At 38.5% G+C, this 15,071-nt stretch overlaps 1 protein-coding gene across 1 annotated transcript in view; it reads left to right on the forward strand.

The window, feature by feature from the left end:
* The first annotated feature begins 4,488 nt into the window (after nt 1–4,488).
* The window catches only part of LOC137294264 (thioredoxin domain-containing protein 16-like), a 42,971-nt gene continuing 32,388 nt past the window's right edge, over nt 4,489–15,071 (forward strand). Inside the window, exons 1-3 of the mRNA XM_067825271.1 lie at nt 4,489–4,749; nt 13,331–13,413; nt 14,785–14,864. Of these exons, the coding sequence (XP_067681372.1) occupies nt 4,569–4,749; nt 13,331–13,413; nt 14,785–14,864 (344 nt within the window). The 5' untranslated portion in view covers nt 4,489–4,568. The remainder of the gene's footprint in view (nt 4,750–13,330; nt 13,414–14,784; nt 14,865–15,071) is intronic.

Consider the following 15,071-nt stretch of genomic DNA (forward strand, 5'->3'; position numbering starts at 1 on the left):
TAAAACGCTGACACAGTTAACATCACAGTCGTAAGAGGATGCATTTGATGTAACTGACTGGAAAAACACACAATCTGATAAGAAAATTAATTATTACAAAATTAGTATTATTTAACCTGTATGGGGCAATATTCCAGGTTCCTGTAAATACTCGAGTTCTAATTGGAACAATCTTCTAAATGTGAATGATTTCACCAGCAATGTCCCATGCCATTCAGTCTCCACTCGCAACCATATCCTGGGATCTGTTCCTTGAGAGACATTTTAGTAGTTGTAAAGATGAAGGAAAATCAAGTTCTATGGATAGTCAACTTCTTCATTGCAACTAGAAACTTTGTTTTCCTTTGTATACTGGGAACTGGGAATTCCCAAAGGGATGGACATCAGTTACCCTGCCATGTTAGGACTTTTTAGTGTGCAATTCAAAAGCCATTTATCCACTGATACTGTCAGTACATAAGGATTTCATAGGTGTTTCTGTGGTAGAATCATTCATAAAGCTCAGGTCAACTTGACCATCATTCATAAACCTCAGGTCAACTTGACCATCATTCATAAACCTCAGGTCAACTTGACCATCATTCATAAACCTTAGGTCAACTTGACCATTCTTCATCTACAATAATAAGTCAATGTTTCTGGAGCTAAGTGACCCTGTCTACATCACCAATCAATTTAGAGAGTTGTAAGATATGATCTACACTTTACAATTTCGTAAGGTATGTCAGGCGATAAGTGAAAAATGTATTATTTGATAGTTACTTGTTACCTGTGAATTAGCAATAATAAAAAAATACATGTTTCACTCTCTACACTCTGGCTTGGTGATTTCGTAAATGACATAATACATGACAGGCACTTTTTATAAGTGAATGTGAAACCTTATACAGGTATAAGTCTAAGACAGGTGCTCAGGTTCGTTGCATCAACAGATGTTATATGAGAATGTTTGGAATGAAACATTTACTTCTAATTCTGTAACTGCTCAAAAACCTGAATATGAGAACACTAAGTCAGATATTGGTCAGTGTATGTTGTCTTTCCTCTTTAATGGTAAGTCTTGATTAAGTCTTTTAGTGTACATATTCCTGGAAACTATAAAACTAAGCATAGATATACTACTTTTAAAAAGTTAACATTCGGTTTTATGTGTATTTTACGCTGGCGCTTCGGGCATTAGAACCGTAAATAACGAATCATAAACTAGTCTTACTTGTACAAGACGTTCTGTAACGTACAGTGAGTGAGTTTAGTGTTACCCCGCACTTAGCAGTATTCCATCTGTATGGCGGCGGTCTGTAAAATAATCGAGTCTGGACCAGCTAATCCAGTGATCAACAGCATGAGCATCGATCTGCGCAACTGGGAACCGATGATGTGCCAACCAAGTCAGGGAGCCTGATCACCGGATCCTGTTAGTCGCCTCTTACGACAAGCATAGTTGCCCTTTTATGGTAAGCATGGGTTGCTGAAGGCCTATTCTACCCCGGACCTTCACGGGTCTGTTACCTACAGCTACCAACGTAAGCTTTATTGAATATGTTGAATATGCTGGTTCTTAAGTTTCAACAAGCATTGTGACTTTTCCTTTGAGCATATGTCGGAATCTCGATCTATAAATACTTGAGGTAATTGCGTGAACTGTTTGATAGGTTTAGTGGAATGACATGTTTTGTTCAAGTTAAATACCTCTGAATTGTTACAGAAATCTGAGCTCTACTGCTATGGTAGACCCACAAAGTTTGATTCAATGCTTGTAAAATCAGCTTTCACATCTCCAACTGAACTATGAAGATCGGATTAGTCCTCAGCAATCCATGTTTGTCGTAAGGGATCCAGGGATGCTCATGATGTTGATGACGTGATTGCATTGTCCAGATTCAGTTATTTTATGAGCCGGTGTCATGTAGATGGGAAATGTTTGGGTGCAGCGATAAACCAACAAACACAGCCAAAACTGATCTTTTACACAATTGTTAACTACTATATAAACCAATCATCGATTTTTCTTTCAAGGCACTGATTACAGGAAACTGGCCACGGCTTAAAATTGGTACAAAGGACCTGAAGTATAAACAGTCCATCTTTACTTCTTATATAGCTATACACACTCGGTATCCTCCCATGCTTGACAGTGGCTAGAAATGAAACAAGTATTCATTTGACGCAGGCGCATTGATACGAGTATCATATAGATGTCCTTAGACCTTATGTTGGGATCAGCTCTCAGTTGCGCAGATCGATGCTCATGTTGTTGATCATTGGATTGTTTTGTCCAGACTCTATTATTTACAGGCCGAGCTGGAATATTGAGTCCGGCGTAAAACTAAGCTCACTCACATTTTGTTGGCAGTGTTTCCTAGCTAGTTTCAGTCTCATAGTGTTTTGGAATTGGTTGTTTAAATTCAAGTTCAGCGTATCCTTCCTTTTAAACGACGGTCTATTTTACACCGTTTATAGAATTTTGTGAGGCTGAGCATTATATGGAGGAAGCTCCGCGTGTGTACATGTTGTAACGACTGTGGATTCAATTCATATTGTCACTGCCGGAGATGGGGATATACCGCTAATACCGAGCCTTTCGGTGTCAGAATCAGCAATGTCAAGTTACATTATTTTAACTTCATAAAGGAGGATATAATATTTAGGAATACGTGTGCAAGATACTGGAGACACAATTCTTCAAATACTTCGACAATAAGTGGCTATTGTATGGCCGTCGACAACGAACAAATGCTACATTTATCGACTGTGATAGATGTTATGGTGCCAGGATTGATATATGAGGCAACAAATCTATACTCACGGACTGGTTAGTTCCATTTGTCACATGTTGTCCTCTGTTTGTTTTCAAAGTAATCGACTCCCGTTATGATGAATACCGTGACAAGCACTATCAGGTCGACGATTATATATAATATTTACTCATGCTCGTGGACTGATTCGTGAGTGAATGAGTGAGTGAGTGAATGAGTGAGTGTGTATTGGCGGAGTCACTACCCACACACTCTACCCCTATCCACAGGTGCGCTAATACTTTCTGCGTTTTCACTCGGGAATTTTATTGCTTACCCCAGAAACCCGATTACTACAAAATGCCAAATCCAAAAGCTGTAGGCAATTTGTAGTTTACTGAAAAAATGTGGAAACATTAAAACGACGTTTCACAGAATGTACAGCGATTATTTTTGCGGTCTTGAAAGACTCAGAAGGATTTTTCTACAATGACATGAATACACAATGTCATTCTGTGAAAGCTGAGTAGGTTAGTAGGCTGACTTTGCAAACTGTCGTTTATGTGCCTGACTCTTAGGGTGTGGATTCGAATCCAGCATGGGGTTCAACCCAACAAAACCAGCTGAAACTACTTTTCTGAAAATGTATGATTCCAAATATATACATGTGACTATAAAACAGTCGATTACATACGATGTAACATATTTCATCTCACCACCATATTCATGGAATAGCATGCAATGTTGACTTTGTTTCAAGTTTGAGACAAAGTTACTCTTCACGTGAAAAGAAATATATGGCAGTTTTCTACAGATTTTGGGGGTAAAAAAGTGTATTTATTTTGCTTACCAGGGACGTTTTTATTATGGACCAACAAATAAACAGACTTAAATATTTCAAATATGCATGTACTTTTGAATGCAGCAATCTAAAACAATTAATAATGTATAATGAAATCACATTTGAAACAGAACATCTCACCATTGACGTACTTTTTCTGTTCATAAAGAATATGGCTATTAAGGGGCTCACTGATATGAAACATGAATGCAAAATTGACGTTTTCTCCTACATGTACGACATCCTTGATAAAGTAGTTCTGAAAACGCATAAATCTGGCTGGGATCTCTTTTGATGAACCCTTTATCATTGGGATAATGTCATTGCTTTACCAAACACATCACATTGTCTTCACTCTTCTTATATGGGGACCCGTAAAGGTCCCGGGGTAGAATAGGCCTTCAGCAACCCCTGCTTGCCATAAACGGCGACTCAGCTTGTCGTAAGAGGCGACTAACGGGATCGTGTGGTCAGGCTCGCTGACTTGGTTGACGCGTGTCATCGGTTCCCAATTGCGCAGATCGATGCTCATGTTGTTGATCACTGGATTGTCTGGTCCAGACTCGATTATTTACAGACCGCCGCCATATAGCTGTAATATTGCTGAGTGCGGCGTAAAACTAAACTCACTCACTCACTCACTCACTCTTATATGGGTCTTTTCGTCTAATGCATAAAAATAAAGCCCATATATGCAGGTTTTCTACCATAGCACAGTTAGACGCAACCCACAATGCTTTTCCCGAACGCATTTTTATCTTTATTGATTATTTATATGCCCTCGAGAATGTATTATGCAAATATCCATTCGGCAAATGATCGATTGAATTCGATAGAAGCTCATTGGAGCATTATTTAGGTAAGGTACCGATGAGGCGTTCCGATTGGTCAGTGTGCCGCCGGAAGTAGTGTCAATGTGCTTTGCTTGACAGTATGTTTACAATTGGGTAGCTCGAGATCGGTGTAGGAAGTTTACCACTGTTCTACTCGGTATGGCGTTAAAATTCAGCTTTGGCAGCATCTGGAATATTGTCCTGGGACTTACCATAGCATTCGTGTCTGCAGAACCTTCGATTCCGTTTGACTTCAAGAATGTAGAGATTTTGACACCTGATTCACATTCGTCACTTCAACATAAGCCGTTCGTCAGTGTCATATACTACTACAAGCGTGGTGAGAGGTTTTTTTAATGCATTTTATGACTGTAAGTGGTGTTGACGGGACATCTCATGGGGCCCATCTCATTAAACAATCACCCAACAATCTAGCTTTACTGATGTAGAAATCTACTACAGTATTCATGACCGAAGGAGCTTGATTCTTCTGCTTAATTAGATCCGGGTAGGCCCCTCACCCCTCCCTCTCCCATCTTCATATTCATATCGAAATATTAACCCTACCATGGGGCAAATGAATTTGAGAATCTGGCTATCCGTGTTGAAAATAACCTGTCCTGCGTGGTTGGACAGGCAGGTATTTCGAACGTTAATAAAGGCCAGATGCAATTTTATGTATCTCGGTTTTGTCTGCATTCATTTAAAGATGATAAACATTCCTGCATTTTAAACAGAAGTGTAATTTTTGTTTAATTCATATGACCAATGGAATATTTATTTTCTGGACAAGAGATGGTAATATGTTAATCATGCACAATACTGGACTGACTTCATATCAGGATCATCCAATCCCAGTCTCATGGGTTTGTCAGGTGCAGACAGATGGAACATTTTCAAGTCATTTGTTCTGTGTATATTCCTTTGAAGATCAGGGTTTACACTTTGTTACGGGGTTGTTATTTTCAAAGTTCTGGAAATATCAAACAATTGCACATACATTCACTTGAAATGAAATTGCTCATCTGACTTCACATGATCTCTTTATATATTTATTTTGAGCAGTCAGCCAGACCAATCTGTCAACTCATGCTTGGGCGGTTTAATGTTCGATTCTCAGCATGCAACAGACCGTGTTAACACACTGGGAGAAGCTAAAGGGGTTGGCCTTTATTGGATTAGGCTGCATGTTTTCTTAAATGGATAAAGGGTTCTCAAATGAGTTGTAGGATTTTGCATTGAATTCAGCTTCTATTCTGTAATATTTTGAAACTATCCCCTTTTGCTTTACAGCTAAAAAACAGAACTTTGAGTAAGAGTATATAAATGTAAAATGTGGATATTCTTCATACTTGGCAATATGGCAAATCTGGTTGTTCAAAGACTGTTTCTTCCAAATATTAGAGGTACCAGATATGATTACCACAGAGGATTTAAATGCAATGCAATGAATGAAACTATCAGTTTGTTGATCATACATCCCTTTATGATCCTTGGGGTTGGGAAATGTTTGTTGATCATCCATCCCTTTATGATCCTTGGGGTTGGGAAATGTTTGTTGATCATCCATCCCTTTCTGACCCTTGGGGTTGGGAAATGTTTGTTGATCACCCATCCCTTTCTGATACTTGGGGTTTGGAAATGTTTGTTGATCATCCATCCCTTTATGATCCTTGGGGTTGGGAAATGTTTGTTGATCATCTATCCCTTTCTGACCATGGGGTTTGGAAGTGTTTGTTGATCATCCATCCCTTTCTGACCCTTGGGGTTTGGAAATGTTTGTTGATCATCCATCCCTTCATGACCCTTGGGGTTGGGAAATGTTTGTTGATCACCCATCCCTTTCTGATCCTTGGGGTTTGGAAATGTTTGCTGATCATCCATCCCTTCATGATCCTTGGGGTTGGGAAATGTTTGTTGATCAACCATCCCTTCATGATCCTTGGGGTTGGGAAATGTTTGTTGATCATCCATCCCTTTATGACCCTTGGGGTTGGGAAATGTTTGCTGATCATCCATCCCTTTATGACCCTTGGGGTTGGGAAATGTTTGCTGATCATCCATCCCTTTCTGACCCTTGGGGTTGGGAAATGTTTGTTGATCATCCATCCCTTCATGACCCTTGGGGTTGGAAAATGTTTGTTGATCATCCATCCCTTTATGACCCTTGGGGTTGGGAAATGTTTGCTGATCATCCATCCCTTTATGACCCTTGGGGTTGGGAAATGTTTGTTGATTATCCATCCCTTTATGACCCTTGGGGTTGGGAAATGTTTGCTGATCATCCATCCCTTTATGACCCTTGGGGTTGGGAAATGTTTGCTGATCATCCATCCCTTTCTGACCCTTGGGGTTGGGAAATGTTTGCTGATCATCCATCCCTTTCTGACCCTTGGGGTTGGGAAGTACCATGATATCCATGACACAGACATCAACGTGCACATGTTTGATTGTGTGTATCCTGTTTTCAGTAACATATTGTCGGAACGGACTTACATCCTGTTAGCCAGGATTTAAGTGGTATATTTTTTGTTCGTTATTTAACAACAGACACAGCAATATATCCCTATCAGTAATTGTCATGCTTGAAAAAAAAAGAAATCAACAATAATGGTTGCCAGTTGGAAAACCTTTGAACAGTTATCAGTCAGAAAGTTGTGTCAGGGGTAATATTTTGACACAACTGAAGATTATGGCTGGCCGAAAAGGAACAATAATCTTAATTAATGGTTGTGTTGTGTCAGGGATAGTATGGAATTATGGAAAAAGTTTGACATCACTGAAAATTGAAATGCGTTCCTTGATAAGAGTGAGTTTAGTTTTATGCTGCACTTATCAATATTCCAGCTATATGGCAGCGGTCTGTAAAAAATCGCATCTGGACCAGACAATCAAGTGATCAACAGCAGGAACATCAATCTACACAATTGTCATATGATGACATGTGTCGACCAAGTTAGCATGTCTGACCACCCAATCCCGTTTCTCGCCTCTTGCGACAAACATGGAGTACTGAAAGATCAATTCTAACCCTGATCTTCACAGGTCCATCATGATAAGAACTCCTAGTATTTGAAAAACAAGGTTCTCATCAATGTTCTGTTTTCTGTCTGGCTCTCATTTTTCCAAAGAATGGCAGTGACCTTGTACATTGAGTCTTTGATTCTGAGAATATTAAATATGCTTATAAGCATTATAATAGTATGCAAGTACAGTTGAAGTGACAGGAGTTGAATTGTTTGTTTCTACTGTTCATGTTAGCATTATTACCATGGCACCTTCAGTAGACAGCAATTATGTTGTGAATAGGTTCTTGTGACATGAAAATCATTATTCTTCATGTTCATATTGTGACGAGTTCTCAGACAGGCCAGCTTTGCTGTCTTGACTTTCACAGCATCTGTGAGGGTGGGTTGTCAAGTCATTAATGTGTTCATTCTTTACACCAAAGACCCACCCCCAGTTCCACACATAGGTGCAATGTCTTCAGCCATCTCCCTCCCTCACTCACTCACCCACATAATTTCACTCACTCACACTCCCACCCACCCACTCTCTCACACACTCACCTACCCGCTCACTAACTCACTTAAGCACACACCCATCCATGCATCTATACACTCCATCAACCCACTACCAATGAAAGTACCATTGACTCACTCCAGTTGCCATGAATGACACTGAGGAGATTTTACAGAATGTGTATTGTTATTTGAGTTGTGGTGTATGCCTTAATGTTGCAGGTGTTCATGAGTGCATTTGACTGTTATCACCATGCTCTGTTTTTGAATCAATGCAGTGCTTGGACACCAATGTATTCAAGATGCATATCTTCTATATAACCCCTGGAGCTGTGTTTCACACACTGAGCTGTCAGGTCAAGGTCATGGTCATAATTTGAAAACATATTGTAATGATTATTTATCTCTTTTAGCCAATGAACTACAGTATACGTCTATCACTTTGGTGACTAGCTGATGAGAAAATGTGTTCACTTGTGAATGACGCGTCCATTAATTATCTTTCACAAGTTTATGGTTTTTGTATTGGTACAGAGATAAGTATTTAAGAATGGCATCTCAAGTCATTGTATGTTCATAAACGTTTGTCTGGACATTTTACCTGGTTAAGCTTCTCTGGTGAATCTTTAGCCCAAGAACAAATACAATGTTGTTTAGTTGGCAATATCTAATATCAGGCTTTAAACTTGCTGACACCTAGGTTATGACTGATTCTAAGCTAGGTAAGATTTATTGAAATGATTTCATTGCCTAGACGTAAGAAATCTTACATGGAAATACTCTTTGTTTTACATGTACATGAGTTTTCAAAATGGGAGAGCTCTTATTTCAGTGAACTCTGAAAATGGGGGCCAACCTTTATCAGTGCATGTTCAGCTAATATGATGCCATTGATATGTTTATCATGGTCTATGTATCTAGAGGCCAGTATTCAGCCCCATACTTTCAGCATGTATCATGTAAAATTCCCAGATGGTAATGATAATACAACTTTCTATTGGAAACATACCTAGAATTAATATAATGACTTGTTTGGGTTGATTGTATTCCACTGATATCAGAGCCAAACATGGGAAAGAAGCTTAATATATTATCGTTGTATTGCATGCTTTTACATTAGAATTATTAATACCTCTGAAAATTATAACATAATAATTTCCAGTTTCAAAGATAATTAACAAAGTAATTATACTAATGGGAAAAATTCCAGGCTTCCTGTCTGGATTTTGAGATAAATCCTCGTGTTCATTCTTATCTGGATATGTTAGGGGAAAGGGGTGGGGTGGGGGAGGGAGGGGCATGTCATGATATGATAAACATGGTCAAGTTGCTGGCTTCTCATCGCCATGTTGACATTCCCTTAGACTATACATGATAGATATGATAAACAATGAGATCCTGTCAGTGTAGATCTGCTACTCTCTGTTTGCCAGTGTCTGTCATGGTTATAGCGATTATTTTGAACTGTACCGATGCGCTGTTTGCGCTTTGAAATAAGAAATGGGGCATTGAAAACAACCAGATGTCCTTATGGCTCATCTGAATCCCATATTGTGCTGTACATAGTGTTTGTTGGTACACCATAGTTATATACAAATAGTACTTATAGATCTAATTTGATTAATGTTATTAAGGAGCTTTTGCATTCTCCTTGTAGATGCAGGCTTCTGCTAAATATTTGAAATGACTGGGTCCACATTTAGAATTTCTTCTATCATGTCTATGCGTAGAAATGTTCAGTGACTATGTTTTGCTCAGTATTTTGGGGCACATGCTACAATTTTTGTTAAACTGGTATATAGTCATTTTTGGTTGTTTCTGCTCTATTTAGCAGATGTAGATCTGAAATGATATGTGAATGCAAGGGTTACTACAGGATCAGGGCATGAATATATAATGAAGGGCCACAACCTAGCCGACCTTTCAAAATGGCCACTGAACCATTGTCAAAGAAATCAAGTACTTTTTGTAAGTAGTATATTTCTTGTCAGTGATGAGGCATTGGTTCGAGGAGAATAGGGCTTCAGGTATCCGAACTCTAGACTAACACTTAGTCTCTGAATAGATATAATTTTGATAGTAACAATTGAATAGGAGGCCCAGGTAGACCAGAAATTCAGAACCTGAGGAAATCTAGACTTGCTTTGTTAAAGGCTTTAGCGTTGCAGAGAATGCTTGGCAGTAGGCAAAACAATGTGGTTCAGGGATTGTGACACAAACTACCAGAACCCCAGTTGCTGACCTTATCTTGATATCTGCTAAAGGTCTCAAGAGTTGGGTACAAATGTTAAATTGGGAATTGCTTTAATGGATCTCTGAGTGTGCTCTGACATATAAAAGTCAGTTGTGTATAATAGCAGGGTGTGAAACTCCCAAACATTTCAGCCAAACCACAGGGCTGGTTAGAGGTAAAACTTGTCACCCCTGGCAGAAACCTACCTGCCAACAAATAATTTAGGTTTGACAAGCAATGTTTATCATCCAATTAGAATTCATCATTTATTTTTACAAGAGAATTACTCATGATTTATTATCCTGAATTTGATGAATATCTCCATGTACATGTCTAAATTTTAACCGGAACATTGAGCAGGTGAATTTAAGAATTTTATAGTACAAACACTGTACATATATAGTTATGGAGAAATAGAGACTTAAATGATAGCACTGTTACCACAGAGTTGTTGTGGGTGTCACTGAACTATATATACTGGACCTGACCATGTTATAGGTAGTCTTGTAGGTACCATTCTCGGGTACCCACCTGATGGAGTACCTGAGTTATCTTTCCCAGCCCTAATGGAGAATGGGACATTATCTCCATCCATAACATCCGATGTCAGATGAACATAGTAAAGAGCTGTTACAGCACACATTCGATGTAAATTTCTTTGATTCTTAAAAACATTTTATCATCTTCAACCTGGTAAATTTGAAAGAGTTAATCAAGTATATTAAGTACTACAAAAAACATCCAATCTTCTGCCCCTTCAGAGGATGTGATATATCATATACCTGTCCCTGATACCCTTTTTGAGTTAAAAATAATAATAATACATTCATTTATAAAGTGATTAAATTCACAACATAAATGTGCTCTTTGCATCAGAGGAAAACCAATGATTTTCAGGTAGTGTAAAAACAAGAGGGTCTTTAGTTGAGATGTGAAAAGGAGAGAGACTGGAGGCAGATTTGAGATATTCTGGGAGATTGTTCCATTTTGATGCCGCAGTGTAGGAGAATGTTCTTATGCCAAAGTTGACATTTTCACTCTAGGCATTGTGAATAGACATTTATCTTGAGTCCTTTGTGTTCATTAAGCTGGTAGGAGTTTGGGCGGGTAAGAAGGAGCACCGCTGTTAAAATATTTATTGGCAATGAAGAAGACTTTAAAGTCAATGTATGTAGCAAGTGGAACAGAGTGAAGTTGTCAGTCTAAGGAAACTTAGTCTCAGTGTTATTCGTTTCACTCCACCACTGAGTCTAACCAACCCTAGTAGAAGGTCATGTCAGGTAACCTTTGACCGTCCAATCAATAGCAAGATGGTTAAATAGATTTAACCAATCAGACAAACGGCTACTACTTAGGGATCGGAGGGACTTACAAAATATTCAGGTTACAGACACAGATCTTTCCACAAACAAAAATCTGCACATAACACAGTTATTTGACCTGCAGTATATCGCTTTGGGGTTTCTGTTGACATTGTTACCATTAGCTAATATTTCCACCAGATGAAATCCTTGAATATTGCCCATTACAGTATTTTCAGCGACTGTTTACTCACCGTTGTCATGGTTGTAACGTGTGCAGTGTGCATCACCCGGAAGTGAGTTTACGCTAAATAGCATTCAGAATCGTTCGTGTACAGACCTTATCGAGATAAAAAGTGCGAAAGGTGTGTGCAAATGTCCACTTTTGCGATTTGGTAAGCTGTGTTCTGATAGGTCAATCTCAAAGGTTACCTGATGCGACCTCCCATAAGGTTTTGTTATGCTCAATAGTGGAGTGTAACAAAAGGTACTAGTTTACTTAGACTGGTGAAGTTGTCTTAGCAGAGGAGAGATATGGTCAAATTTAAAAGTTTTGTAGATCACTCTTACAGGTGTATACGGATGATCTGTTCTTTGGAGATGTTGGTCAGAAGGCTGTTGCAGTAGTCAGGGCGTGAGATAAGTGAAGAGAGCGGGCGGATTTTTACAATATTTCGTAAATGAAAGTTTGATGTCGAAGAGCTTTGTTATATGACATTTCATCCTGAGCTGTTGATCAAAAACAACACCAAGATTCTTGATTTGTTGCGAGGCAATGATGGTGGTATCGTTGATTTTGAGTTCAGCAAGGATGGTGCAATTTTGAGTGAGACAAGTAGGGTCGATAATTATAAATTCAGGTATGTGCTGATTGAGAGTTAACATGTGTGATTTCATCCAGATAAAGAGTTCAGATAAAGATTTCTCTGAGATAACTGTAGAAAAAGTTGCTACCATTTTCTACAACCTCACAAAAGATCTTTAAGTGATTTTTTCCGGGAGTGATATCCTCAGTCAGTATATTGTGTGGCAAATCTTTTGATCGTCTGACTGAATTGAATAGTCAGAGGTTATGTTACATTTTACCTTGAGACCTGATGGGTCATATATCATATTGCTTGGGTCAACAAAGTCACCTACTGGCCGGCAAAAGCAGAGAAGGGGGCACCTATACCAGAAGAGTTTTACTTCAGGGACATTATCTGCATCCATCCATCCAGTGTATATAATGGACATTAGTATAATAAACATTATGAAAAAGTAATTACTGCAAAGGTGATGAACACTGAATTTTAGACATGGCATGAGGGGGATTGAACCAACTGTCATTCAGTGTAACAGGAAATATCCATACTTTTGGCTTAATGAGTCTTGCCAGCAACACTTTGTGTCAGTGATAACCTGACTGAAAATATGGCAATGAGAATGTCATTGATGGGAGCAAATGTACTTAACCTATGCACTGGGCGGGTTGATGTTTCACCAAGTGGCTGATGAAATGTGTTGTTTAATACCAGTATGTCTATCCGTGTGTCTGTCCATTCCGTCTGTTCTCCGCTCCATTTTAACATGCTAAACCTGCAGAAGTGTAGCCATAGAGATTCCTCATTTTAGCATCTTAAGATCTGATGATCATGGATTTGAATCCCTCATTATTTGGCAACGTTTGTCAACACCATACCCTTGCTCAAGTATTTGTAGTCTGATCATGTGAGAGACCTGCTTCTTCCTCCCATATTACATGGACATGTCATGATATTAGTTCTAACATGCTCACTTATCTTCCAAACGTTCACATGTTATCCTTTCATGCCTACTGCTGGACATTGTTGTTTGCTAATTATCAGTGCTCTGTGTGTGTTCCAGAACTGCCTCGGTTGCGAGCCTTCTTCAAGGAGTTGGACAAATCAGCTGAGTACCTGGACATCTATGGCACAAAGACTGGCATTGTAAGTGAACACTCACAGACTTAAACTTGCACAAGTCTGTAATTAAAAGTTAAAATTATAATTCCCATGAATAATATAATAACAAGCTGGCATTAAATCTCCAAAGTAATAACAAATAGTTTTTGTTAAGATTCTGTAAAAATATTAGAACAGACTGGCATCATCCTTAAGTTTCTAAGGTAATGATTAATAGTTATCAGACTGTCCTGTATGACAAATTTAATAACTTTTGTTCTGAATGAATTTTGTCATAGTCTTTAGATGTAATGATTCGCTGATATCTGCAATGACGTTGATTTTTAGATATGGATGTAGTTGAATCTCCAGTTTGTGAAATCACAATATGCTGTACAGGAGCAGGAATTACATCCTGTTCGCAAAGCATCGGTGTTGCCTTGACTCATAGGGATATGGTGGGGTAGCCTAGTGATTAATGTTTTTGATCATTACACAAAAGGCCCGGGTTGGATTTCCACATGGATATAATATGTGAAGCCCATTTCTGGTGTCCCTTACAGTGATAAAGCTAGAAGTGTTAAACTATATTGACTTTAAGCATGGTAGGAAATAGGCAGACAAAACAACATGGCCACATGTGAGCATTGGGGAGAAGGGAATGCGGTGGTATTAGGGCAAAATAATAAAAATATTGTGGTTCAGATTACGCCAGTTCAAGATTCAAGGAAGTAGGTCGATAGGATTTTGTTTCTACATTTATTTTAGAAGTAAATTACAAACCAATGACACATTGATCAATGGGGTATTGTTTATTCAATCAAGCTTGCAACATCACGTCACCATTCTCTGTCAGAATGACAAATATCCAATAGTGCCATGGGGAAAAAATTACGGTATCTGAGTGCTTGTTTTGTTCATACCACTTAAAAATTAAAGGGTTGGCACTAGAGTTCGATGGTCGGTCAGGTACTCAGAACCACAACATTTTTTTTTTTTTTTTTTTTTTTCTGCCTAGATAAATCTATTTTCATTTCCACACCTTTTGCAAACCTGCACTTTCTCTTAGATGTTTCAAAAAGTGTTGTGAAATAAAAAAAGACAGAAAGACGGATTTGTTTAGTTGTATTTTCAGTGATTTTTTATTTATTTCAATTTCTTGTGGAGTGATGTGGAGGAGTAGTATCAACAGTCCACATTCAGTTATGATCTCCAGATGATATGATCTATCAAGACATCTCCATCAACTCTCAGCTGCAAAGGTCTTTGTGCATATATAGAATATATGTGTGTGACAAGTAACTACCTCTTCAGTTTGTGCTATACTGTGTGTATTTGCTATTCTGTACAGACATGTTAGAGGCAATATCAACTATGTTGTGAGTACCTGAGTCTTCAGGAGTGCTCTATTTGCAGCTGGACTGTAGCAGTGATGCTGCCAGTAAGGTGGAGGAGTGTAAGGCATCAAGGGTGGAGTACAACGTCTACAGCTATAGGCAAGTGCTGATGAAACTGTCGTTGTGTCATTTTAATACATTGTTAGTGGCATTTAAGTACTAAAATTGAGTTCTTGGTTAGGTGTTTCTGTCATTTGTGTTTTATTCAATCTTTCTTTATTCTTGTACTCAAAAGACCTCAGGCCTATAGTTTACCATATAATATACACATTGCTTTATGCACATTCAATTAACAATGCACTTTCT

The sequence above is a fragment of the Haliotis asinina genome, chromosome 8 (assembly GCF_037392515.1).
Source record: "Haliotis asinina isolate JCU_RB_2024 chromosome 8, JCU_Hal_asi_v2, whole genome shotgun sequence".
Classification (NCBI taxonomy): domain Eukaryota; kingdom Metazoa; phylum Mollusca; class Gastropoda; order Lepetellida; family Haliotidae; genus Haliotis; species Haliotis asinina.